Source organism: Cebus imitator, unplaced genomic scaffold (assembly GCF_001604975.1).
Source record: "Cebus imitator isolate Cc_AM_T3 unplaced genomic scaffold, Cebus_imitator-1.0 Scaffold64, whole genome shotgun sequence".
Classification (NCBI taxonomy): domain Eukaryota; kingdom Metazoa; phylum Chordata; class Mammalia; order Primates; family Cebidae; genus Cebus; species Cebus imitator.
This window is the reverse complement of record NW_016107379.1, coordinates 1,985,330-2,012,771: the sequence shown is the minus strand read 5'-3', so window position 1 is coordinate 2,012,771 and position 27,442 is coordinate 1,985,330. Positions and strand designations below refer to the sequence as shown.

General features: G+C 38.6%; 1 protein-coding gene across 2 annotated transcripts in view; it reads left to right on the top strand.

Moving 5' to 3' along the window:
* RASGEF1B (RasGEF domain family member 1B) overlaps positions 1-27,442 on the top strand; it is a 634,161-nt gene that overhangs the window by 117,755 nt on the left and 488,964 nt on the right. For both annotated transcript variants that reach the window (XM_037739153.1, XM_017530206.2), the window contains exon 2: positions 25,101-25,148. In XM_037739153.1, the coding sequence (XP_037595081.1) occupies positions 25,101-25,148 (48 nt within the window). The remainder of the gene's footprint in view (positions 1-25,100; positions 25,149-27,442) is intronic.

The following is a 27,442-nucleotide window of genomic DNA, read 5'->3' as shown; positions in this document are numbered from 1 at the left end:
TTTTTGAAATGGAGTCTTGCTCTGTCGCCCAGGCTGGAGTGCAGTGGTGCGATCTTGGCTCACTCCAACCTCCGCCTCCTGGGTTCAAGTGATTCTACTGCCTCAGCCTTGCAAGTAGCTGGGATTACAGGTGTGTACCAACACGCCCAGAAGTTTTGTATTTTTAGTAGGGATGAAGTTTCATCATGTTAACCAGGCTAGTCTCAAACTCCTGACCTCAAGTGATCTGCCTGCCTTGGCCTCCCAAACTGTTGGGATTACAGGAATGAACCACTGTGCTTGGCCTCGTGTAATCTTAATCACCTCCTTAAAGGTCATGTCTCCAAATACAACCTCATTGGAGATTAGGGCTCCAATATATGAAGTTGAAGGGGGAACACAATTCACTTCCTAACATCTTCCATTTCTAGTTTGTTGTGTGTATTTGTTTTTATCATGGAAGAGTATTGTATTTTGTAAAGTGCTTTTTCTGTATCTGTTAAGGTTAGCATGTGTTTTTTCTTTATATTAATATGATGTGGTATATTGGTTTTCAGACGTTAAACTTTGCATTCCTGGGATAAATCCCATCTGGTCATAGTGTATAAACCTTTTCATATGTTGCTGGATTCCGCTTCCTAAGTTTTAGGGTTTTTTGCTTTTGTTTTGTTGAGACAGAGTCTCACTCCGTCACCTAGACTAGAGGGCAGTGGCAAGATTTTGGCTCACTGCAACCTCCACCTCCCCGGTTTAAGCAATTCTTGTGTCAGCCTGCTGAGTAGCTGGGATCACAGGCATACACCAACATGCCCGGCTAACTTTTGTATATTTAGTAGAGACATGAGTTTTATGATGTTGGCCAGGCTGATCTCAAACTCCTGACCTCAAGTAATCCACCTGCCTCAGCCTCCCAAAGTGCTAGAATTACAGAGTGTTGATACTTCTTATTGAAGAGTTAATGGTCTTTTGGGAAATTCTTGTGTTGAACAATCAAGTACGTTCCTCAACAAGAGTGTCCTGGAGTGGCAAAGTAATGCGGATTACAGTCATATTGATGTAGACAGCTCTGTGTGTCTATGTGTGTGTGTGTGTGTGTGTGTGAGAGAGAGAGAGAGAGAGAGAAAGAGAGAGAGAGAAAGAGAAAGAGAGAAAGAGAGAGACAAAAGGTAGTTCCAGGGTAGATCCTTGTTGTCTAAGCTATGTATGGACGTAGATGGTCTAGGTTCCCAGTGTCCCCCAGTGCCCCCACGTGAGCTGAATGATAGATCATTTATATCCAGGGGTGTGATCGATCAATCCAGATCTTCACCAGTGTCTGAGGTGTCACAATTGCATATAAGCATATAGATGTGGTTGTTTCTACCTCTGTAATTTCCTGCTCTTTCTGTTTGATGATAATTTGTTAGATCACATCATGGGACAGAGACTACACAGCAGCATCTAAAATCTAGAGATCACGCATCTGAACATTGTGACAAAAATACTAAGAGAAGGATTATGATCAGAGTTTGTAGTGGCCTCCTCAGCTAGGAGCCAAGACAGCCCATATTAAACCAAGAGATGAGATCTAATGTCAAATAGAAAGCTCCCACAGCACTACATGTGGGGTTATTAGCCACATTACCCAATTTTCTTTATTTGCTTCTGAGTCTTCTTCAGGCTATTAAAGATCCAAGACAAGCCAGCATGGATGTAACTAAAATATTCTTTCTCTAAAATAGCACATCCCCCCTCGAGAGGCCAATATTGTATCTTAAGCAGCTGTATTCTGAACCACTGTCTGTCCAATTTGGTCTGTACTCTTGGTGTTATGGTCTGACTCAACTGGGAGTCTTTGAACCATGGCATCTAGGATTCTTCCTACTTAAAAAAATAATTAATTAATTTCATTATCCATAATAGATATACATATTTTGGGTGTACATATGATATTTTGACATGTTTATATAATGCATATTAATCAAATCAGGGTATTTGGAATATCTACCATCTTAAACAATTTTGTTTATGTTGGGAATGTTTGAATTGTTATTGTCCAGCTATTGAACAATATGCAATAGATTATTGTTTAGTGTTGCTACTTATTTATTGAACAGTAGTCTTATTTGTTCTATCTAACTGTATTTCTGTACCCATTAATCAACCTCTCTTCATACTCACCTCATCCCCACCCTCCTAGCCTGTAGTAACCACCAGTGTAATCTCTGTTTTCATGAGGTCCATTTTCTTAACTCCCAAATCTGAGTTAGAGCATGTGAAACTTGTCTTTTTGTGCCTAATTTCACTTAACATAATCATCTCAGTTGCATGGAAATGACAGGATTTCATTCTTTTTATGGCTGAATAATATTCACTGTTCACATATATCGCATTTAAAAATTTTTCATTCATCTATTGATAGGCACTTTAATTTATCTATTGATGGGCACTTATATATAAAAAGTACACACACACACGCACACACACATGCACACACACATACATACACCCCATTTTAAAATTTTTCATTCATCTGTTGATGGGCACTTAGGTTAAGTCCATATTTTGGCTATTGTGAGTAGTGCTAAACACTGGAGTGCAGATATCTCTTCAATATATTAATTTCCTGCTTGAGGGGATAAGTCCTCACTAGAGGGATTGCTAGTCATAGGGTAATTATATTTTTAGTTTTGAAGGAACCTCTATAATGTTCTCCATAATGGCTGTACTAATTTACTTTGCCACTAACAATGTATGAGTGTCCTTTCTCTCCATCTACACCAGCGTCTGATTTTCCCTGTCTTTTTGGTAAAAGTTGTTTTAACTGGGGTGAGATGATATCTGTGTGTGTATATGTGTATATGTGTGTGTGTGCATGTGTGTGTGTGTATGTGTGTCTCACCCTGTCACCTAGGCTGGAGAGCAGTGGCACGATCACAGTTTACTGCAACCTTGACCTCCTGGGATCAAGAGATACTCTTTCCTTAGTCTCCAGACAGACTGGCTGAGATAGACATGAGCTACCACACCCAGCTAATTTTTAAATTTTTTGTAAAGATGGAGTTCCCCTCTATTCCCTAGGCTAATCTTGAACTCCTAGGCTCAAGCAGTCCTCCCACTCTGGTTTCCCAAAGTGCTAGGATTATAGGTGTGAGGCACTATACCTGGCCTCATTTTGGTTTTGATTTGCATTTCCTTGATGATTAGAGCATTTTTTGTTACTTGTTGGCCTCTTATAGATCTTCTGAGAAATGTCTATTCAGATCTTTCCTCCATTTTTAAATTAGTTTCTCTCTCTCTGTTTCTCTCTTTCTTTTGCTATTGGGTTGTTTGTACATTCTGATTATTAATCCCTTGTTAGATGGATAATTTACAAATAGTGTCTTCCATTTGGTGGCTTGTTTCTTCATTTTGTTGACTGTTTCCTTTGCATGCAGGAGCTTTTTAGTTTGATGTAATGCCATTTGTCCATTCTTCCTTTGGTTCCCTATGCTTGTATTACTACAAAATTCCTTGCCCAGACCAATGCTGTGGAGCATTTTCCCAATGTTTCCTTGTAGCAGTTTCATAGTTTAAGGTATTTTAATTAAGTCTTTAATCCATGTTTATTTGATTTTTGTAAATGGTGTGAGATGGGGTCTAGTTTAATTCCTCTTCATATGGTTATCTTGTTTTCCCAGCACTATTTTTTGATAAGACTGTCTTTTTCCCAATGTATGTTCTTGGTGTCTTTTTTGAAAATCAGTTCACTATAAATGCATGTATTTATTTCTGATTCTCTATTCTGTTCCACTGGGCCACATATCTATTTTTATACTAATATTATGCTGTTTTAGTTACATAACTCTGTAATATATTTTGAAGTCAGGTAGTATGATGCATCCAGCTTTGTTATTTTTTGTCAGGATTGCTTTAGCTATTCAGGGTTTTTGTAAGTCTATATAAATTTTAGGATTGTCTTTTCTATTTCTGTGAAGAACGTCATTGTTATTTTGTTAGGTAGTGCATTGAGTCTATAGATCAATTTGGGTATTACAGACATTTTAACAATATTTATTCTTCCTATTCATGAACATGGAATGGCTTTCCCATTTTTCGTGTCTTCTGCAGTTTCTTTCATCAGAGTTTTATAGTTTTTCTTATAAATATATTTTACTTATTTGGTTAACTTTATTGCTAGGTATTTTATGTGTCTTGTACCTATTTTAAATGGAATTTCTTTCTTGATTTGTTTTTAAAATTGCTAATTACTGGCATACATAAATGCTATTAGTTTTTGTATGTCGATTTTGTATCCTGAAACTTTACTGAATTTATTTGTCAGTTCTAAGAATTTTTTGGTGGAGTCTTTATGGTTTTCTAAATATAAGATCATATCATCTGCTAACAAGGGTGATTTGACTTCTTCCTTCTTATTTGGATCCCTTTTATTTTTTTCTCTTGTCTAGTTATTCTGGCATAAACTTCCAGTGTTATGTTGAATAAAAGTCAAAGTAAGCATCGTTTTCTTGTTCTGGATCTTAGAGAAAACACTTTCAGGCTCTTCTTGTTCAGTATGGTTTTACATTAGGTCCATCATATATGGCCTTTGTTGTTTTGAGGTATGTTTTTTCTTTACCCAATGTGTGAACATTTTTATCATAAAGGGATACAAAATTTTATCAAATTTCTTTTCAGCATTTATGAAAATGATAATATGGTTTCTGTTTTTGGTTCTGTTAATGTTATGTATCATTTTTATTGATTTATATATGTTGAATCATCCTTACATCCTAGGGATGAATCCTCCTGGATCATGGTGGGTGAACTTTTTAATGTGTTGTTGAATTTGGTTTGCTAGTATTTTGTTGAGGATTTTTACATCTGTGTTGTTTAGGAATATTGCCCTGTCATTTTCTTTTTTGTTGTGTCCCTTTTTTTTTTGGCTTTGGTATCAGGGTGATGCTGAACTCATAAAATGAGTTTGGAAGTATTCTCACCTCTGCAATTTTTTTGCAGAGTTTGAGTAGAATTGGTGTTGGTTCTTTAAATGTTTGGTAGAATTCAGCAGTGAAGCCATCAGGTCCTGTGCTTTTCTTTGATGAGAGAATTTTTATTATTGTTTTGTTTTAATTACTCATTATTGGTTTGTTCTGTTTTTTTTTAAATTCTCTTCTTAATTTCTTTATTGACTCATTAACCATTCAGGAGCATGTTGTTTAATTTCCGTGTGTTCATGTAGTTTCTAAGGTGCCTCTTATTGTGAATGACCTAACTGTATGTGAATATTTATGTCTTTATCATGTTTTGGAAAGTTTTTTATTATTGTTTCTTTGAATAAGCTTTCTATCCCTTGCTTTTGCTTAGCTCCCTCTTGAACACCAGTGATTCTTAGATTTGGTCCTTTGAGGTAATTTTCTATATCTTGTAGGTATTATTTATTCTTTTTTATTCTTCTTTTTTCCTTTGATGTATATTTTCAGACAGCCTATCTTCAAGCTCATTGATTCTTTCCTCTGCTTGGTTCAGTCTGCTCTTGAGAGCCTCTAATAAAATTTTCAATTCAGAAAATACATTTTTTGGTTCTAGGATTTCTGTTTGATTTTTACAAATTATTTTAATCTCTTTGTTAAAATTATCTGATAAATTTTTGAGTTGCCTTCTGTCCTATTTTGGAGATCACTGAGTTTTCTTATAACTGCTATTTTGAAGTTTTTATCGGAGAGCTCACCTGTTATTGTCTCATTTGGGTTGATCACTGATTCCTTGCTTTTTCTTTTTGGTGAGATCATGTTTCCCTGTTTGCTATTGTTTCTTGTGTACGTGCATCTTTGTATTCACATTTAAGGATTAGTTATTTCAGTCTTCTCTACATGGCTTGTTTTGGTTTTTATTCATTATGTTTGCTTAGAGATTTCTTTGCAACATATCTGTTTAATATCTTTTCTGCTAGGTCACTGCCTCTTTTCAAGTACTTGATGGTGACTTATGCCCAGGTTTGTTTTGGCTCTGGCAAACTTTGGGGCCCTGTCTGTCCCGGATGGGGGATGTTCCGAAAGTTATATCCCTGCAGTGTAGGAAGGATAGTTAGGGTTTCATACCCAGATAATCCATGGAATGACCCCTACAGTGTGCTGCTGAACAGCCAGTCTGATGTGATGTCTCATTTGGTCCAGATACAGAGTTACATTTTCTGGGCTGGCGATGCTTGTCCCACTTCCCTCTCTTGGTCTCTGGCTGTCCTTGGAAGTTTTTCTCCTTTCAGGCACTCATGATATTTCCCACTGGTTGATGCAGGAGCAGGTCTCCTGCCAGGGAACCCAAAATGGTGGGGAAACTGGTTGGCCACCTCAGTCTCACTTTTTCCCATATAGTAACCGTGACTCCAAAACAATCCTGGAAGTAGGTGTTAGTTTACCAAAGTAAAAAGTTTCTGTTCAATTATGGGTAGTAATCAGTATGCTTTTCTTCCATAAATACAGTATATTCATTAGGGGTTACACAATACTCAACTTTTGGTGAAAATACTTCTATTTAATTGTCAAATGGCACTGCAACATTTTGGTGCCATTGAAAGTGTTTTGCATCACACAGTGAAACTTGTGTTGAGATCATTAGATAGGTATAAAGGAAAAAATGAACAAAATACAAACAAAAAAATAAAACCAAAAACCAAAACCCAAAAAACTCCACAAAAGCAAGCTAACAAACAACCCCCCAAAGTAATGTGTCAAAATTGTGTGGAAAGAAGATGGCTTCCAAATACTCACCATATTGATAAACCACAACTACCTGTTCAAGTAGTGAATACTTTCTTAGAAATGAAATAATTTTTCTCTTGAGAATTCATTTATGCTTCTAATTAATTAAGGGCTTTTTGAAATGTGTCAAGGGGTTGCATATGCTGCAAAAATAATTGTCTAAAACCCTTTTCCTTTTTATCATACTGGAGACAAGTTGTATACCTAGTGAAGCTTGTACCTAATGCAAGGTCCCTCATGGTTACTTCTCTTGTTTCTGTGCCCTTGATGCAAGCACCTTTCCCAAATCTTTTTGTTTTCCCATGGCAGGAGTGGCAGTCCAGGTACTCCAGAATCTTGTAAAATGTTTGTATTGGCCTGTGACATCTGAAGCTGTATGGATTTTCTTTTCTTTTCTTTTCTTTTTTTTGTGTGACTGGTCATAGAGATGTAATTGGTATATGACTGCTCTCCTTAATAGACCTTACAAAATCCCCCTTTCCCTTCATCAAGCATCTCAGCTAGTCAGGAATAGCCCTGATTTCTGAGGAATCTAAGCTTGTTAATGTTTGCCACTGGACATGCCAGTAGCAAGAGGCACTACCGTGACTGAATTCTGTCTTTCACCTCCTTCTGCTCATCATATAACAGCAACTCTACTTCTCCTTAATGGTTAGTATAATCACAGCCAACACCATTATATTACTCTTTGCAATTCACCCACTGCCATGAGGAGTCTGAAACAGCCAGGGTCTCAACTTTTATTTCAATTAAACCACACTTGAATCCTCTGGGGTGGAAGAGTTCCTCCTTGATTATTAAGACCTTCAAACTAGCCAAGCCTAGAGGTGAAGGAATGGGAAATAAAAAATTTGCAAGTAAGTCACTGAGTGTTAGTAAAAGGTGCCATTCTCTTGGTTCCTGTAGCCATGTATCCTGACTCCAGGACAAATAGCATCATATGTCAGCTTTGAGTTTGAAAGGAACTCTGTAGATTTTAGGACACCAGTGCTACCTTTCTGTGCAAGGTTGTCCTGCAGGCACAATAGTTAAGTCTGCAATTAGTCATTCCAGTACTGGATAAGGCCAGCTGCTATTTGAAGGGCAGAAATTAGCCCACCACATTGCTTCTTTCAGTGTAAAGTGAGGTCCTTGGTCAAAAGCAATATTGTATAAGATACCATGATGGAGAGCAAGGCATTCAGACAATAATGCAGGCACAGGGGTCAAAGAAAGGCCAAGTTCAGAAGCATTACCTATCACAGTGAAGACAAAATGCTGTTATCCTACATGATTAAAGAGGTCTACACTGGCCAGGTGCCCAAGCGCAGTGGCTCACGCCTATAATCTCAGCACTTTGGAAGGCCCGGGTGGGCAGATCACCTGAAGTCAGGGTTTCAAGATCAGCTGGACCAACATGGAGAAACCCCATCTCTACTAAAAATACAAAATTAGCCAGGCATGGTTGCACTTGCCTGTAATCCCAGCTACTTGGGAGGCTGAGGCAGGAGAATCGCTTGAACCTGGGAAGGAGGCGGAGGTTGCGGTGAGCCGTGATTGCACAATTTCACTCCAGCCTAGGCAACAAGAGTGAAACTTGGTCTGAAAAACAAAAGAGAGAGAGAGAGGTCTATGTAACCTCTCAGGTGGCTGTTGTCTAGGACTTCCCCTGAGTTTGGTACCTTTTGGAAGGCTCAGAGTTGGCTGATGACGCTTATGAAAAGTCAGGTCAGCCTTGGAAAGGACGTCTAGATTGTTTAAAAAATGGAGCAGACAGTCCCTGCCTGCATGGTCACTGTGTCCATGAGCCCATTGAATAAGCAGTGGGTTAACTGGGGTCAGAAGATATCTTACATACCCAGGGCAGGTCAACACGTCCACCTGAATGCTGAGAGTCTCCAGTGGAGCTGGGTGTTTTGGTGAACCTTACTTGGTGGCTTGATGGATCAAAATAACATGCAGCTCAAGATGAGCAGCTCAGACTTCGTGGTAATCTGACTTCTTGATGAGCCATTCAGTCTCTTCCATAGCTTAGGAGCAAGCCAACTCTTTTTCTCAAAAGAAAAATAGTTATCTGACAAATAAGGCATGTATGTGTTCCAAAACTCCTCTAGTTGACACTGTGATTCTCCTAACAGGGTTTGTCACTGGTGACATACAACTCTCCAATCTGCCATCGACACTTTGAGCACCATTAGATCCACTGAGTCATAGATGACAAAACAGATTGCATTGCAGCCTGGACCAAATGGAGCACCTCCTCTGCCTTGGGCCCCTTCTCAAAATTAGCTCAATTTTGAGACACCCCGTAAGTGGGTGAGAGCAGCACACTAATGTGACAAACATTGCTTCCATAAATAGGACCTCAAAGCATTGTGCTTCTGTTTCCTGTAGGAGGCCGTGCACGGTGTAGGAACTCATCCTTCATGTTGGAGGAGCTATGTGGATTTTCATATGCCCATTGATAGTAATTTAGAAAATTTAGTTGACAGTTGGGGAGAGAGCAGAGAAATCAAATGAAGAGCAAAGAAAGGTATATGATGTCTTCACAATGCAACATTGAATTACACAAAATTAACTAATGTCTTGGGACAGCATTTCTGTCATTTAGAACATAGCACACATGAGTTACGATTGTGGAACCTTGTGTCTTCAAGAACTGGCTAAAGAAACAACACAATGGCACGTGAAAATTATACCTTAGCTAACCATTACTGCCACCACCACCACCACTACTATCACTACTGTTACACTATACCTTCTTGTCTGTTTTTCACTGGGTCAGAAATTGTGGTAAGTGATTTATGCCATTTTCTCATAACCTTATGGAAACTCTCTGAAGTAGCTATATTAGTACTCCCATTTCATAGCCAAAGAAACCAAGGCTTAGAAAGCTTATGTAGTGGCCAGGCATGGTGACTCATGCTTGCAATCCCAGCACTTTGGGAGATTAAGGCGGGTGGATCATGAGGTCAGGAGTTCAAGACCAGCTTGGCCAAGATGGTGAAAGCCCATCTCTACCAAAAATACAAAAATTAGTTGGCTATGGTAGTAGGTGCCTATAATCCTAGCTACTCAGAAGGCTGAGGCAGAGAATTGCTTGAACCTGGGAGGCGGAGGTTGCAGTGAGCTGAGATTGCATACTGCACTCCAGCCTGGATGACAGAGCTAGACTCTGTCTCAAAAAAAAAAAAAAATTAAAGACAAGTCTCTCTGACTCAGCAACATATGTTAGTAAAATTCTAGTTTAAGCATCTAAGTGTATGTGGGAACAGCCCCTATAAGACCTAAAAGTGAAATGAGCATCACTAAACTTATAACCCATCTACAGTGGTGTCATGGAAATACCAAGTGGGTTGTCTGGGAAAATGGAGCATATAAATATGCAATTGGAAACATTTCTGGTTAGTGGCTACAGTTCCTCTAAGAGCCTAGGTCTTAGATAGGGATTGATAAGGGACAGTTGTGACCCTAGAACCAAGTCAAAGTATTTTTAATCCAGGAAAAGTAGAATCATCTTTTAGGCCTTTGGAATAGACTAACAAACAGAATTTGGAGGGAGTGGTGGATATACATCAGACTCTCAGAAATTGCCTTTTGGGTAGGAGTGATGGTCTCTTGACACTGAGACTTATGATTGGAGAAATCCAATTTGAAGTTCTATGACAGAGTAGGTAGTGTGGAGGGGATATACTTCATATTAAGAGGAATTTATTCTACTTCTGGGTCTCTAAGACTTTCTTGTGAAGTAATGGGGACTACTCTAACTTAGGAAAAGAACCTCTTGTAAATGATAGATGTATAATGTATAATAGAATGTTGTAAAGAACAACACAGCTTTTACTAGATACTTTTAAAGTCTAGTCTTTCTGCGTATTTCTCTCCATTATCTTGAAAGTTGAAAGGAGGGACTAATGTAGTGAGGGCACTGAAATACTAGCCACAGCCTTTATGTCTTCTTACGTTTTAAGAAAACATAGGGTCTGTTTTTTGCTATTCATATTAAATTGTGCAGCTAAATGTTTTAAACTTAAATTTTGGATTCTTCTTTGGAGGAAAGCAGGCTTTTCATACAAGGTTAGTTTTGAGTTGCAAAATTCTGTTTCTTCCCCGTATTCTCACATTCAGTTTTGGCTGTCACAATCAGAAAGCTTGACGACACTCTTCTTTATTTCTTTCTTTTTCTCTTTTTTTATTGTACTTTAGGTTCTGGGGATCATGCAGGATTGTTGCATAGGTACACACATGGCATGTGATTTGCTGCCTCCATCCCCCTGTCACATAACATCTGGCATTTCTCATGTTATCCCTCCCCAACCTCCCTACTCCCCCCACTGTCCCTCCCTTGGCACCCCCCAACAGACCCCAGTGTGTGATGCTCCTCTCTCTGTGTCCATGTGCTCTCATTGTTCAACACCCACCTATGAGTGAGAACATGTGGTGTTTGATTTTCTGTTCTTGTGTCAGTTTGCTGAGAATGATGGTTTCCAGATTTATCCATGTCCCTACAAAGGACACAAACTCATCGTTTTTTATGATTGCATGGTATTCCATGTGTATATGTGCCACATTTTCCTTGTCCAGTCTATTGTTGATGGGCATTTGAGTTGGTTCCAGGTCTTTGCTATTGTAAACAGAGCTGCAATGAACATAAGTGTGCATATTCTTTATAATAGAATGATTTATAATCCTTTGGGTATATACCCAGTAATGGGATTGCTGGGTCAAATGGAATTTCTATTTCTAGGTCCTTGAGGAATCACTGTCTTCCACAATGGTTGAACTAGTTTACACTCCTACCAACAGTGTAAAAATGTTCCTATTTCTCCACATCTTCTCCAGCATCTGTAGTCTCGATTTTTTAATGATCACCATTCTAACTGGCATGAGGTGTTATCTCAATGTGGTTTTGATTTGCATTTCTCTAATAATCAGTGATGGTGAGCATTTTTTCATATGTTTGTTGGCCTCATATGTGTCTTCTTTTGAAAAGTGGAGATCACTCTTTTCTTGCATCTGTAGTGGAAACCATAGTAGTAGATAATAACTGCTCCAGGTCTGTCAAATAGATGCATTCTCTAATTGATATTTTTATTTCAAAGAATCTTGCATTTTAAGGAAAAGTTTCACTGTAGAATTTATAAATACAGTTATTAAAGTACACATTTATACATCACAAATTATTTTGAAGTGACTAAAGAGAAAAGGGATATACATGTTAAGAGTTAGAAGCCACTTTAATTGGCTGTCAATTGGAGAGCAACCAGAAACAAAGATAAACTTCTCTTAAGGCAAAATATGAGTCAATTGGAAAACTGGATTTGTTTAGCAAAAATTCTCACAGACGTAACTTATCAAGCATACTTGTATTATGTAATGTTGTTGATGATCACTTCTCTTTGTCTCGGTGTTTTTATGTAGTTGATTCCACAGCTATTGTTGTCAACAATGGGAAGTCAGCTTTCAGTGACAATTCATATGATAAGGATCCCCTCCTTGTGTAAGAAGGCTGCCCCAAAGATAGTCATCTAGCATTTGTTTTTGTAATTTCAAATCAGTGTTCAACATTGGCAATCTATCAAGTAGAAAAATAATGGTAACTTGCCTTTATATAACATATGTTTTATGGAATTTTTACATATTTTTTTATAGGTGAGTTCAGTGTTACATTTGGAACTCTGTGTTTCTTGTATTTTAGTCATTTATAAATAATACAGAGGCTATCCGTGACCTTATTTTTTAAATTACAAGTATCCCTGTTTAGACTGGTATAATATGTATTTGGCTGTGGAATGAGAAATGGGATTAGTTTCCACACTTTTTGAACATTGTTTGTTATTAAGTGAAAGAAAAAGAAATAAAAGATTAAAGAAAGAGAAAGGCCCCAACTTAAAGCCTGCTTTCATGATCCATAGGTTCCCACTCTTTTTGTCTAGTCAAAACCCTTTACATAAATGGAGTGATATGATCCCCATGTGTCTGGCACTGTGCTAGTCACTTAAGATACAAAATGGAATAGAATATGGTCCCTACTTTTAGGGGGTTTGCCATCTAGTTCAGGAGATGGACCAGTTCACCATCAGCTATTTTTCAGTTTGCTCAATGCTATTACAGATTGGTTTAGAGAAGTGCATTTTCAGAGTCTAGTAGTGCGGGTGAGCAATTCTGCTTGAGTAGAAAGAGAGAGCTGGATAATACTTCACAGAAGCCCTAATGTTGGAAGTGGGTTTGGAAGGTGAATTGGGGTTGAAAAGGGGATGAAGAAATTAGTAAAGCTTACATTGGACCTATAAGCCACAGCCTATCAGACAACTGCTATGTCTGGCGCATGAAGTAGGTGGGAGCCAGCCTTCTGCTGATATGCCGTCTGCAAAGTTAGAGTGGAACTTGCTTATTGATCATGGGGCAACTGTAGGTGGACAGGAATTCATGCAATAATGGAGGAAAGGTGTGTGAGAGAGAGACATGGGAGAGATGACCTAGACAGAGACACATTCCCTGTACAGTCTAATTTAATTTCATATTAGAAGCACATAACTGTTTTTTTTTTTGTATTCAACTTCACAGGTATTTGCTGAGCATTTAATATGTGTTTAAAAAGAGGTGAAACAGGGCTATATTTATGTGGCATCACCATGGGTGTGAATGATATCGCTCAGGAAGACCATGCAGAGAAAAAACAAACTGTAGCAGGGTTGGGGGGTGGGGGAGGAACTGACATAAGAGATAGCCAAAATAGCATGATTGACAAGGTAGGAAGAGACCCAGGGGAGAGTAGCCGTGGAGGCCACGGGTAGAGATTGAGGAAACTAGGAGTGGTTAACGGCGTCAAAAGCTGCAAAACAGTTAAATAAGAAGAAAACTGCAAGTTGACACTTAGATAGTTATGAATGTGATACAGAGCAAGGAGGCAGTGAGGGTCCCAGGGGTGGAGGGTAGCAAATAGCCATCTCCCAATTTCACCTAGAGCTGACCCTGTACAGAGGAGTCTTACTGAAGGCAATTTGAATACAATTGTTAACAGTTCTTAGAAAAGGTTGGTTGAGGAAGGAGATTGAAGCTCTTGGCTTAAATTAAGGTTCTGGATTATTTATGGATTTAATTTATCCCTGTGATCCATGTCCCCAGTTGACACAAGCTATCAAGAGTTAGCTGTGTTCTTTTCTTCTTGAAAAAGTAGGAAGACTATTTAATCATAACTGAGTTGCACTAATAGAAATTTTAATAAAACTGGGCTGAGCTAGGACTGGGAGGTTGCATAAGCAATCAGAGAGTGTTAGTGTTCCTCTGGGTGCACTTTGTGCACTGGCATAATTCTTAGGACTGAAATATAGTATTTAATCCAAAAATCTCACAGGGTTTTTATAAATGCAGTTTAATTTAAAGTCTGTGCAAGCACATGCAGTACATAAAGCACAATTTTCTGGGACTTTTAAGCCTCTCTGCAACTTAGATAAAACTTAAAAGAATAAAATCTTTGATAAATTTGATAGTACGCTCATTTAAACTGTTTACCTTCAATAAAGATCAAAGTAAAGTTGAAACTCCACCTGTCTTTCTTTCTACATACTCAGTTTTTCCTTGATGATAAGTAAGAAGGCCTGAAGAATTATTGCCATCTGGAGCTTAGAGGTCATCTAGTACAGTGTCTTCATTTTGCAGTGAGGAAACTGAGAGCCACAGAGGAGAAATGACTTTTCCAAGGTGCATTACTGTTAGTGTCAGTGCTGGGAAAAGAACTAAGGTACTTGCAACAGAGTGAAACCCCACATTGCTACTATTGCTGGCAATAAAAAAAAAGCGATATGACTAAAATACTACCAATTCGTCTAACTCCTCCTTCAGACCTCTTTAATCCTGCTAGAGTTTTCTTTCTGAAAGCAAATCTGATTGCATCATTCCTTCCGTGTTAAAGTCTTCAATGACTCCTCTGAATAGTAGCCAGACCCCTACCTATTTCTCTGGTCATATGTACCCAGTCACTGATCCTCATGCTCTGCTTGACCATGTGTAGTACTGGGACTCATCTTCTTTCATGCCTTTTTATGATCTCTTCCTGGGAGTCATGTCCACCTCCATGGTGCTTAACTCCTGTTTATCCTCCAAAATTTAGCCTCATACTGCCGCCTCCCAGAAGCCTTCCTGCACCTTCTCCCTTTGTGCTCCCATATTCTATGCAGTTGCATTTCTGTTGTAATACCTGCTACACTGATTGACAGTCACTTGCTTATATGTTTGACTATTCAACTAGGAGATCCTTGAGTACAGAGAGAGATTTCACCCATTTTGACATCCTGAGTGTACAATGCCTGGTATGTATAGTATTCAGTAAGTGCTTATAAAATTGAATTGACCACTAACAACAAATCCAGAGAATTGTGAGCCTCTAATAGAATATTTAGATAAGAGTATATCCTATGAGCCCTTACCAGTTTGAAACGAGCCTTATTTGTCCACCTCTTCTGCCTGTTTTCCATAACCTTTTGAGAAGCTGGTAAACTTGTTATTCCCTAGGGACATCATATGCATTTATTCTTTCCACTGCGCCTTTGTCCATGGCATTGCCTCTGTCTGGCAAGCCCCTCCTTGTTTATTTAGCAGTTATTGATTACTTTTGTGTCTGACATTGTGTTGGGCTCTTATCTTTTCCTTCCTAAACAGGACTCCACTGTTTGAGTCCTCCTCAAGTCCTCCTCACACTTGCATCTTCTTCTAATCAATGGTCTCAGTTCTGATCACTTTAGTACTTCCTATAGGTATGACACATTTGATATTTAATAAATGTTACCTTTACGATTATTTTTCCTTCTGGGCATATTATATACCTATTCAACTAAATTATAAGGCTCTTGAGGCAGAGCTATATTTTCAGCTCTAAACTTTATGTAGAGTTTTAATGCATGTTGGTCTATGATTGAGAGGACTTGGGGGACATATTTTAATGCTGAGGCTCTGTCATTGTGCAGCATGTTTGTGAGGATGCTATTCATGGAGACAGGTCAGGATGGCTGTGGTCAGTGATTCTGGAATTGAAGAGCAACTTTGGGAAGCCTAATTGTCCAAGTTCATTAAAAGTAAATATCTCCCAGATGGAAGGATTAGATCATGTAGAGATTTCCCCAAATTGCAGTGATTTGTAGGCTTAATACAATAGCAATTAAAATCTGATTGGGATGAGGAGAAATTTATCAGAAAAAATAAATAGAATTTACAGATGAAATTCTGAAAAAGTATATCGTGAGAGGCTACTTTATTTAGACTTTAAAAAGCTACAATTATTAAAATATTTTTGTACTCATTCACAAATAAAAAATATATTTTTCTTTTGTTGTTTATGTATGTATGCATATTTTATATTATACTATAATGCAAATTTTAAAAATGCCTGTAAACAATCTCATCTTGATCTGAGTCTTCATTTGAAGCAATGGTGGAAAAAAGCTTTAATGTGCTTTCCCTGCCTTCCCAAACACAACAGGGCAAGAAGCTGGATTGCTCTGAAAGAAAAGGCATTGGGAAGTATTTTTTTGATAAATTATGGCCCCTTCACATAAAAAATATTCCAGACATAGCACAAAACAGAGACAAAGGGCAGAATTTTTCTATAGATATTGTTAGGATGTCTGGTTAGTATTTTTGGGGGCAGATGGGGGAATCTAGTAAAATAAATACCAAATAGATTAAGTAATTAAGTGTAAAAATCAAACACAGCCCAGTGTGAAAAAAAACAAACTGAAGATTTGTCAAACTCTGGAGGGGGTACACTTTATATATGTGGGGTTCAGAAAGGGCTTAGTGATGGCTTCATTGCACATGAAGGTCTACAGTGCTTGTACTGACCCTGTCCATCACTGCGTCCCCAACAGCAACTGGCATAGATTGGGTTCCATGGTTACTTGTAAGAATGTAGGGATGCATGGATGTGTAAATGAACATGTAGACCTTCAAACTGACCAGCTTTGAGAGTTCTCCATGTGCATATGTATGTTTTGGTTCCCTTTGAACTCTAGAAAGAGGAGAGAAGAGGAAAAGGCCTCCTGGACTCTGCTTCTGACACTTCAGTGCTGTGCCATTTTTCATGTGTTATTGCAAGGAGGTGCAAAGGAGGACAAGATCTCAGAACCAAAAGAGAGAGAGGAAAAAAAATGAAGCTCTTTTAAGGATGTAAGATGGGGAGTGGGGTATGGTGGGAGTGTATTTCTAAATGCTTTTTAAGCAATTTTAATTATCTTTCTATTTCTGTAGTGGCAAATAAAATGTCTGCCTCTCAGGCTTTGTGTGTTTTTCTCTAGCTAAAAAGTAGTTGAAAAGTAATAAGCTGGAAAAGAAGCTCCTCCATCTGGATTTTTGTTAGTTTCATAACTGCTTTGCTACTGACATCAATATGCCTATCACACTGAGTCATAGCTGGCTTATTTGGCCTTCTGAGGGCAGGGCTGTATCTGCCTGGCTCACCATTGCATCCCCTGCAGTTGTCTGTCACCTGTTTTAGAGTAGAAACTTGAAAACATTTGTGGAATGAATAAATAAGTGCCTATTATGTGTCTTCAGAGAATGGTAGAGACCTCTAAGACATAACCCTTGATTTGGAGTTTATCATGTGAAAATATCTGGTCTTTATTAATACTTTCTTTGTAGCACTGTGTTTTCCGAGAACGCTCAGTATTAGACTTTCCTACATTAATTAGCCTTAGAGACATATGAATCCAGAATACATTATAGTCATTTGTCTTGGACTTGTTCATGTATTGAGTTCATTGTTTTATTTTGAGCACAGCTCCTTCTTCCCCTCTGTACTATAGAGTTATTAATAGAAATGGGAGCTTCCCAGCTTCAGTGACATGCCTGAGAGGGATGTTCAAAAGAGATAGACGGATTCATCTCCTAAGTAATTTGTATGCTTGGAGTACCACTCCTTAGAAACCCTGCTCTTTGTTGCTGATAAACCCTGCTCTTTGTTGCTTTGTTGTGGTTCATGATATGGCTGGCATTCAGGAGTGAATCAAGGCAACCAGGGAAGACAGGGAGAAACTGGAGCCTAGAACTAAAGCCCTCCTATCCCCACCCCAGGGTTAGACAGAGGCTAAGGGGGGGCCAGGCAGAGGCATGAGCTGGTGGTGGGAAGAAAGAACAAGGCAAGTAGGCAGACCACAGCACCCAAGCAGTCATGAGACAGTTATGGAAGAGGGTGTAAATGTAGACAGCAGGCAGAAAGGCATCTGGGAGATGATTAAGTGTGGCAGTTAAGAACAGTAGGTTTTGGAAGCAACTCAAGTGTCCATCACCAGATGAACAACAGACCGTAACTCCTTTGTCCTCTGCCTTCCACTTCGGTTTGGCCAGTAGGCACTGGCAGCAGGTGATAGGAGGGTGACAGGAGAGAATCCTCCAGCTCCTAGCCTGCTGGGTTGTATCCTGGCAGCCACTGTGCCCCCGTAGTACTTTTTCCTGTGGCTAAAGCTCTCTCAGAGATTGCCTGTGTGGGGTTAGTGATGATAATCACTTCCTACTGTTGTTAGCCTGGGGTGTCTCCCCATCTCTTACTGGTTTCATTAAACCTATTTGGACCTCTGTACAACATCGCTTGATTAAACTATCTCCAGAGAGCCCTGTGTTTCCTGCTGGGTTCCTGGCTGTTGCAGTGATACAGTGCTGTTACCAGAAAGAAGGGGATGGATGCAGGGCAAGGGATAACAGCAGATGTCTGGCAGCAACTGCTGCTGACCCACCATGGCTCCCTGGACTATAACTGTCCCGTCATCCCCTGAAGACAGGATTGGGTCCACAGCTGTTCAGTTACCCCAGATGTGGGAAGAGAATAAAATTGGAAAAAGAGAATCTAGAAGGGCCTGATAGCAGCCCAGAATGACCAGAGAGGAGTTTTTCCCTAAACATTTGTACAGATAATCCTCTAAAAGGAAGGACTCCTTACATTTCTGTGGGTAAGTCAGATACTTTCTCTTTCCCTAGTGCAGACAAGGAGATGGTGGTCTTACATTCTAAAAGAATTGCAGTTCAGAGTACCATAGGACTTTTTAATTTAAAATATCTTCAAGATTTCTTTTAAAGAAGACTGTATTGAGAAACAACTCCCAAGTCAAAGGAGTATCTTCTGTCAATGTTGTATAGTCAGTCTTGACTGCATTGTTAGTATCCTGCAAATTGTTAAGTGACAAACACTCTTGTTTTTGAACTTTCCATTTTAGCCATTTCTTCTTGTATCATTCTAGAAAGCAAGCAACACATGGATGTGAAGTGGGAGGCTTTCTTAATGTCATATCAGCTCAGAGTTGTCCCTTGTGCCACTCTCTGAGCATGGACTGACACTTTCAAACAGGTTATTACCCCCATTTACAGTGATCCCATTACATTACCCTGCAGTGTTCAATTAAGGGAGCTTAGACCAAAGCCCATATTTAATAGTGCTGGCTTGTCTGTTTCATCTTGGAGTTTAAATTGAATAATGTTGGTAGAGCAACCTGAATCATTTCCTAATTCAACTGAAAATAGCAGAGGGATCATAAGGGTGGGCCCCTTTGTCCATGTGAGTATCACTGGTGGGGAAGATGCGTGGTATTTGCTAGGAGAGGCCACTTAAATTCACTTTTGGTTTCCATTAAAGACCTGCATGCATTGTACTCAATCACAGCTGCAGACTTAGATGTCAGAATACTCATTTTCATAAATAAGCCTGGAAAACATAATCACATTCAACCCTTGCTGTTTTGAACTCTGGAGTAACTTTAGAGAACACACTATTTTAATTAATACTTACTTTTAAAAGTTAAGGTCAAAATTCTAGACAGCTTGTTATGATTCAATTATAGAAGGAAACCGGGAATTTCTTTTATAAGGTTTTCTTCTGCTGCTGTTCCTTCCTCTTTTGAGTATGTGTGTGTATGTGGGAGTCAAGGTAAGCTTTGTTAGGCAGGCTACGTTTATTTAAATGTGTTGAAGTCTGCAATAAAACATTACACGGACATTCCCCAAGTTGCCTTCAAGGTTACTTTGCGGAGCTGGAGCAATAGCCGTGCAGGCCCTGAGGGCCTGTGGTCCCAATGGGGAGGCTGTGGTGTGCTCCATGACATCTGGAGGTGGCGTTTCTAGTGATGATGAACAGATGACTGGATTGGAGAGGGAGGTCATGATGGTTGCAAGGAAGGGACTGAACCTATGTATTACCTCCAAAGGCAGTTTTAGGCAGCAAGGAAGATCCTAATTTAGTTTCCTCCATCACCAACAAGGGTATCGTGGTTTGCATCTGTGAAGAGGACAATGGTACTGTCATCTGGCTTCGGCTACACGAAGGCAAGGCCCACCATTGCCCTAGATGTGAACCCATTATAAGCTGGTGCCCCACCAGGTGGCCCACTGAGCCCATGCACTAAGTTTCTCAAAATGTGCCATAAAGTTTCTTCTTTCCAATTAAGACTAGCTGTTGCATAGGCTCCTTCTCCCATAAAAAGTTTCTTGCATATGTGGTGCCAGTTACCACATAATAACTCCTCCTGCCTTCCCCACTGCCAAGCTATTCTGCTCTCCTTTTCTTCTTGACATTCACTGGTTCCAGAGAGCAATCTTGGGGTCCTTGGCTACTAGTGCCAGTTAAAGTCTGACTTAGGCAAATTTCTGACCTACTTACCTCTTCTTCATGACTTTCCTTCTTTCTTTGGAGGCAGTTATTCATGTAGCATAATTTTTGTTGCCTTATCTTTCCTTTCTTTTCAAATTTTTACTCAATTTTTTGAGAAAAGAAGTTTTTTTTCTTTTCATATCCTCTCCCCATTTGTGCATTTTCCAAGCTAGGACACCGGTGAAAACAGGCAATAGTCCATCTCTGGTGAGAGCTGGCCTGGGCCAGTGTGCCTGCCTCAGGGAACCGTCTAATAGCCTTTTTAGTTCCCTTGCTGCTCCTTACCACTAGGCGTCCTGAGTGACCCTATTCATAGCTGCTAAAGATCACAGCAGTGCTGGTGATGCACTTGAATGTAGAAAAGCAAAACCATCCACTTGGGAGGGGAGGACGAGGGGCATCGGACACATTAGCTGTGAATACCATGTCTTCAAATTTCTATAAAGGCCTCTACAGAATTCTGGAATTTCTACCTGGGTTTTCATCTTCTTCAAATTAAATATACATTTTGATTTACGCTATTGTTCAAGATATATGGAAAAAGTAAAACAGGGTCTTAATTGATTTTTATTATTTTCTGCTTTAATTGTCAGTAGTGTGGTAGTTTACTGCTTTTTATTGCAATTACTTAGCATTTCAGTTATATTAGTGATTAAAGGGACCTTTGTGGTATAGCCTAAAAAATTATCTCTATGGAGAAAATAAACTCTAGTCTTTAACGCTTAACTTATGAAAGAAATTTTTAGAAGGCCACCAGATTGTAAATAGGAAACCCATTCCATAGCATGATATGTGCAACGCAGGTGACCTTTATTAAGTCCACCCTCCATTCTGTCAAGACTCAAGAGCTAATTTAATGTCAAATAAAAAAAGGTATTTCTTTAAATTGGCTTTTAATCCCCTATAGAAATTGAGAGCTTTTCCTTTAAGTCATGTTGACTGTCATGACTTTGATGTGTATACAAAGGCCACATTCATAGGTATTTGCGGGATTTAATACGGCATAGAAGCTCAGCTAAATTTCTAAAAAATATAAATAAACACACAATTTGTGTGCTTATTATTATTTTTTAATTGGAGAGGTTAAAGAGCTGTTGTAGATCTGCTTTTGGGCTAGTGTGAATAACTTGCCAACATTTACCCTGTTTCAGTTCTCCTAGCCCAAGTTACCACTGTCCTTGGCAAGCGAGTGGTTCTCAAATTGTTCTTTGTAGACCATATATCTATTTCAGTTCTCTGGGGTGCTTGTTAAAATGCACATTCCAGGGAGATATCCTAAACCTACATCTTCTTACTTGGAATTTTTGGAGTTGGAGTTGGGGAAATTGAATGGTTAACAGCCCCCTAACTGATCTTTATGAACTCTAGAGTTTGAGAAGCATTGATCCAGACTTTCTTTCTCAGGATTTACATAGTTGACAATGAATGTGATGATAACAGTCCTATTTTGATTCAGGGCTTAGTTTTGCTGGACCTCCATTTTCTGGACTTTTGACTTCTTCTTTGGTCTAATTTGTCAGGGTCTATGTATTAGTTTTCAAGGGCTGCCATAATAAAATACCACAGATTATGTAGCTTAAATAGCAGAAATTTATTTTCTCACACTTCTGAGAGAGACTAGAAGTCCAAGATCAAGCTGTCAGCAGGGTTGCTTTCCTTTAGGGGCCTCCTCTGTGTATGTGTATTGTCTGCATCTTAATCTCCTCGTCTTATAAGGATGCCAAATCATATGACCTCATTTTACTTTATTTATCTAGAAAGCCTCTATCTCCAAATACAATTGCATTGTCAGGTACTGGGGTTAGAACTTCAACGTACAAATTTTAGTAGGAAATAATTCAGCTCCTAACAGACTAGATGGATCTCAAAACGTGATATGAATAAGTAAAAGATGAACACTTGATATCATCTCAAATTTCTTTCCCCATCCTGGCTTCTGTCCCTTAGAAGGAACTCTACCACTGATTTGTTTCTCTTGTCTCAGGCGGCAGAAGGGAAGTAGCAAAATAACAACTTGCTTTTCATTGGCCTGTTTCTCAAAAGATCTATTTCTCTGCTTTAGGCTCAACTGTTAGGACTAAGGGTGGCAATTCTCATAGGGAATCTCAGAAGTAAAAACTCTTGTCAAGGCCAGGCGTGGTGGCTCACGCCTATAATTCCAGCATTTCAGGAGGCTGAGGAGGGCAGATCACCTGAGGTTAGGAGTTCAAGACCAGCCTCACTAACATGGTGAAACCCTGTCTCTAAAATAAAAAGAAAAATAAATACTCTCGTCATAATATTAAGAGGACATTCTTTGCCTTTTTTACTGGGTGACATTTGCACAGACTGTGTAGAAGCAATGGCAGCTAAAATTGTTGGTGCTTTAGCATGACTTAACGGAGTAGCACCAAACTGTATAGTAATCATTATAATTTCACCTCTGGCATTTGCACTGCAGGAAAAAAAAAAGTGCCTCTTTCATTTAAGAGTGTCCTTGCTTATTGTACTATACATCTGAAATTTTGTTAAGTGAGTAGATTTCAGGTTAAGTCTTCTTATCAAAATAAAATGATTTTTTTTAAAAAAGATGGTACCAATGTAAAGAATACTGCAATCATGACCAATCGCAAAAAAAAAAAAATAAAATAAAGAATCTTCTCTTTTTTCTCAGAGTTGTTTTTTATTTCCATGACCTATTACAGCCTTCAGTAGTATTCAAGTCTATTTTACCAGTCACCAATTGACATATTCCAGAAACTATTGTTTTAGCCATAAAAACATTGTTAGAGTTTCTAAATGGAATGTCTGTTCCTCCTGCTAATATCTTTCTTTTTCAAAAAAAAAAAAGAGTGTCCTTGCTGAAATACCAAAAATTATTAAGTTTGTTAAATCTCAACCCTTGAGTACGTATCTCTTTAGTATTCTGTGTGATAAAATGGACAGTATGCATATATCACTTTTGCTGCATTCAAAGATTCAGTGACCGTTTTGAGGAGGAGCACTGTGCAATTGAATTGTGAGCTGAACTAGCCTCTTTTTTCATAAATGACCATTTTATCTTAAAAGAACAAGAGATGAACTGTGATTATTTAGATTCAGGGGGCTGGCAGACATGCTTATAAAAATGAATGATATAAGTGTATTACTTCAAGGAAGCAACTGACAGTATTTGTTGCCTGTGATAAAATTCAAGCTTTCCAGAGAAAATTAGAATTTTAGAAAGCTTGTATCTGTTACTATGAACTTAATAGCTTACAAGGAGTTGAAGATTTTTTCAGGGAGGTTGGTTATTAACAAATGTGATGTTTTGGATATTTTATAATGAAATGGGTCAACGTTTGGGAATTCTGCATAAGTCACTGTACCAATGTTTTCAAAATGACCAATGCCAGATGCTACTAAAGATCTGTTCAAAGTGTAAGATAGACCAACACATTTTAATGTAATGGAGTGTAAAATGTTCATGATATGATTTCAGATTATATATTGCAACTAACCCTTAAGAAATGACCACTTGTCAAGTTTTGGTATATTATCAGAGAAGAATATCCACAGTTTTCTGAAAGGATCATTACAAATACTTGTTCCTTTTCCAACCTCACATCTGAGTGAGGCTGGATTTTCTTCATTTACTGAAAGCAAAAACCTATCAAAATAGATGAAATGAAAAGCAGGTATGAGAATCTAGCTATCTTCTTTTTTAACTAAACATTAAATAAATTTGGAAAAATGTTAAATGTCATCTCACTAGTTTTTTCTGTTTTGATGTATACATAAATACATTTTTTAACATGTAATGAACTTATTCTTGCTATTTTAAGATGAATTAATAAATATATGTTTAAAAATTTCTCAACTCCAATTTCTTATGAGGTGAATATCAGTAGATATAACCCATGTAAACGAAAGCTCTTTGGGAACTTCAGTATTTTTAAAAAGTATAAATGGACTCTAAGACCAAAACGTTTGAGGACTGGTGACTTAGGGAGACATTTTTCTAGCTATGTTGCCACAAATGGTTTAGAGTTAACTTTGATTCATAGTATGCTTAAAAATATATATATTTACTATGTGAATACTAAATATAGTAAGTCTGACTTGCTTTTTTTCTCACTGGGAGAAAAATCATAATAATGCTCCATATAAAAATATTCTCATGTATGGCTTAATGCCTGGTTTACCTTTGCTAATCCCAGATCAGTTTAGATAATCGTGAACAAACTGGAAAAAAAAAAAAAGACCCTATATAAGAATTAATGTTTTTGAGAGCTTTTTTCAATGTAATGAAAATTTATTTGAATTAACAGATTAAAATCTGCCCTTGGAAATCTTGCATAAGCATGCTGTTTTCTTCATTCTGCCTGTTTTATTGTGTTCCAATTCATAGGACATTTGTTTCTTTCCTTTCCTTCTCTTTTTTCTTTCTTGCCTCATTTTTCACCCATTTTATTCCTTCTTTCCCTTTCCTTTATTACAGCTGTGGGCATCTCTTCATGTGCTGCAGTTTTTAGTTTCTGCCAATGTCCTCTAAGAAACGATGCTGACTTGGTAAATATGAACAAGGCATTGCCAAAGTGTAGGTCAGTCTTTGCATTTTCAGCTCCAGGACTTAAACAGTATGTAAATTTCCAGTTTCAACACTGGAGGCTGTGCTGTGTTTCTAGTCTTAGATTTCTAGAGGCTGTGAAGGAAGTTTAGGGGAAAGGATTTTAACTTAAAACTTACACCTATAATAGAAGAAATGACTTCAAAATAAGTTCTACTATTATACTATGTTTTTCATATTTCTTTCTCATTCTTTCTTCTAGTCCAAAAGTCATTCCCGAGTTGGCCTGAAATCAAGCACCAAGCCAAAGGTATGTTTTTTTTCCCATTTGTTCATTATTTTTGTTTTTTCTGCTGAAAAGGATGACTTGTCTTTGGGTGGCCGGGACATACCCAGAAACAAAGTCGTTCTTATTCTCATTTGCTTTGCCTTCATAATAGCAAAACTGAAATTGGAGAGAAATCCTTGAAATGAAATATAATTTGAGGGAGACTCTTGAAACCCAGTGACAGAACCTGAGAATTTTCCCATGGCTTACAAGCAATTCTGAAAGCAAGGTCAGAAGATACAGTACTATATTCAGCTCTTTTATTTTCTAAGCACTTCACAGTGAAGGAATGTGTTCCTATCTCAGTTCATATTTTTACTCAACTTGATTGTCTCAGCATCTGTTGTGGAGAATGACCCTCACTTATGACCTGTGATGAATTGGTTAAAACATGAGCTCTGTGAGTCAGAAAGAATTGGTTTCAATTCTTGGTTCTGCCGCTTTGCTATGTGACCTTGAACATATTTGTACTGAGAAGATGATCATGCCTACTAGGGTAGTATATATTAAGAATAAAATGAGATAATATATGTGAAAACACTTATATCCCAGTACCTGGTGCAAAATAGCCTTTTAATAATTTTTAGATTCTATATTTCATTGATAGTTTAGAAATTCAAACAACAGAAAATTTGAAATTTCAAAATATTCTGAAACACACATGAATACACACATACACACTTAAATTATTTTAATTCCTGGTGATACATGGGGCAAGTTTGGAGAAGTTCATGTTTAATTTTAGAGAGGTTTATGTTTACATATTATTCTTCCAGTAGAAGTTTGCACTGATGGGAGTACTTGCCTAGCCATTCAGGATAATAGACATAGTAACTCAGAATACCTTTCTTGATGCCAATTTGTCAGAGAAAGAAACACTGCAGAAATTCAAAGCATCTAAGAGGTGATGAAGAGAATTAAGAGAGGCAACATATGTGGAAGCACTAAACCTGTGCCTGTGTAAACAGTAGCTGTTTTTGTTAGAGAAACCTATTGATTAGGAAGATGGACAGTCCCGGGTTCCCACCCAGCTCCAACACTTATCACATAATAAGAGCTAACATTGATATAGCAAGCCCTATGCTCCAGGTACAATAGGAACATTTCTCTCAGTGACCTAATGAGGTAGGTGCTCTTGTTTCTCAGGGCTTATCAGGAGAATGTTACACCAATAATTGGAACAGGGAATCTAACTGGTTAACTGGTTGTAATTTTTTTTTTTTTTTTGAGACGGAGTTTCGCTTTTGTTACCCAGGCTGGAGTGCAATGGCGCGGTCTCGGCTCACCGCAACCTCCGCCTCCTGGGTTCAGGCAATTCTCCTGCCTCAGCCTCCTGAGTAGCTGGGATTACAGGCACGCGCCACCATGCCCAGCTGATTTTTTGTATTTTTAGTAGAGACGGGGTTTCACCATGTTGACCAGGATGGTCTCGATCTCTTGACCTCGTGATCCACCTGCCTCAGCCTCCCAAAGTGCTGGAATTACAGGCGTGAGCCACCGCGCCCGGCGTAATGTTTTAACTAGGTAGTGAAAAGGGTAGAAAGAGAGCTGTAAGGTATCAGGTAGGTAGGAAGCAATTCCAGGGAACAGCTGCCATCTCCAGGGCTGAGGGAGCCCAAAGGACAGAGCTGGGACTACTAACACTTCCTGGACATTTAGAGGAAGGGCCCCACACAGCTGAAAGTCAGACCTCTGAGGAAGAGGCAAGTGCCAGTGTACCGGGGGCACGTAATGAAGATGATTCTGGAAAAACTAGAAACTGGCTCAGTGGCTCTGTAGGAAGGAAATGATAGTATTGCTGAGGGCAAGCTCACGCTAAGCACACAGGAAAGAGCGAGTCCCATCTTCCTCCCTCGGGCTCTGCCCCTCTCGCTAGCACCCCCCACTGGCAGATATAATAAGAAGCAGCTGACTGGACATTTGGTTATGTGGTTCAGAGTTCCAGACCCAGCGTCACAAAGCTGATTATAGAAAGGTGGGCTTGGAGATGAGTGACTATAATTTAGTAACTGGCACAATTGTTAGCTCCATTTTTCAGATGAAGAAACCAAGGCACAAATATGTTAAGCTGTGTTTGCCCAGAGTCACACTGCTAGGAAGAGGCAGAAGCAGAATTTAAACCTAGTCAGTTTGGATCCAAAATTTATGCCTTTAACTCCTTAAACAAGTGACTGTGGACAGAAACACTTGTCTAAGTCTTTTAAAAAATCTGCAAAATGGAAATAATACTTCTTAATGTGTAGGGCTGTCATAAGGGTTAAACAAAACAATATAAA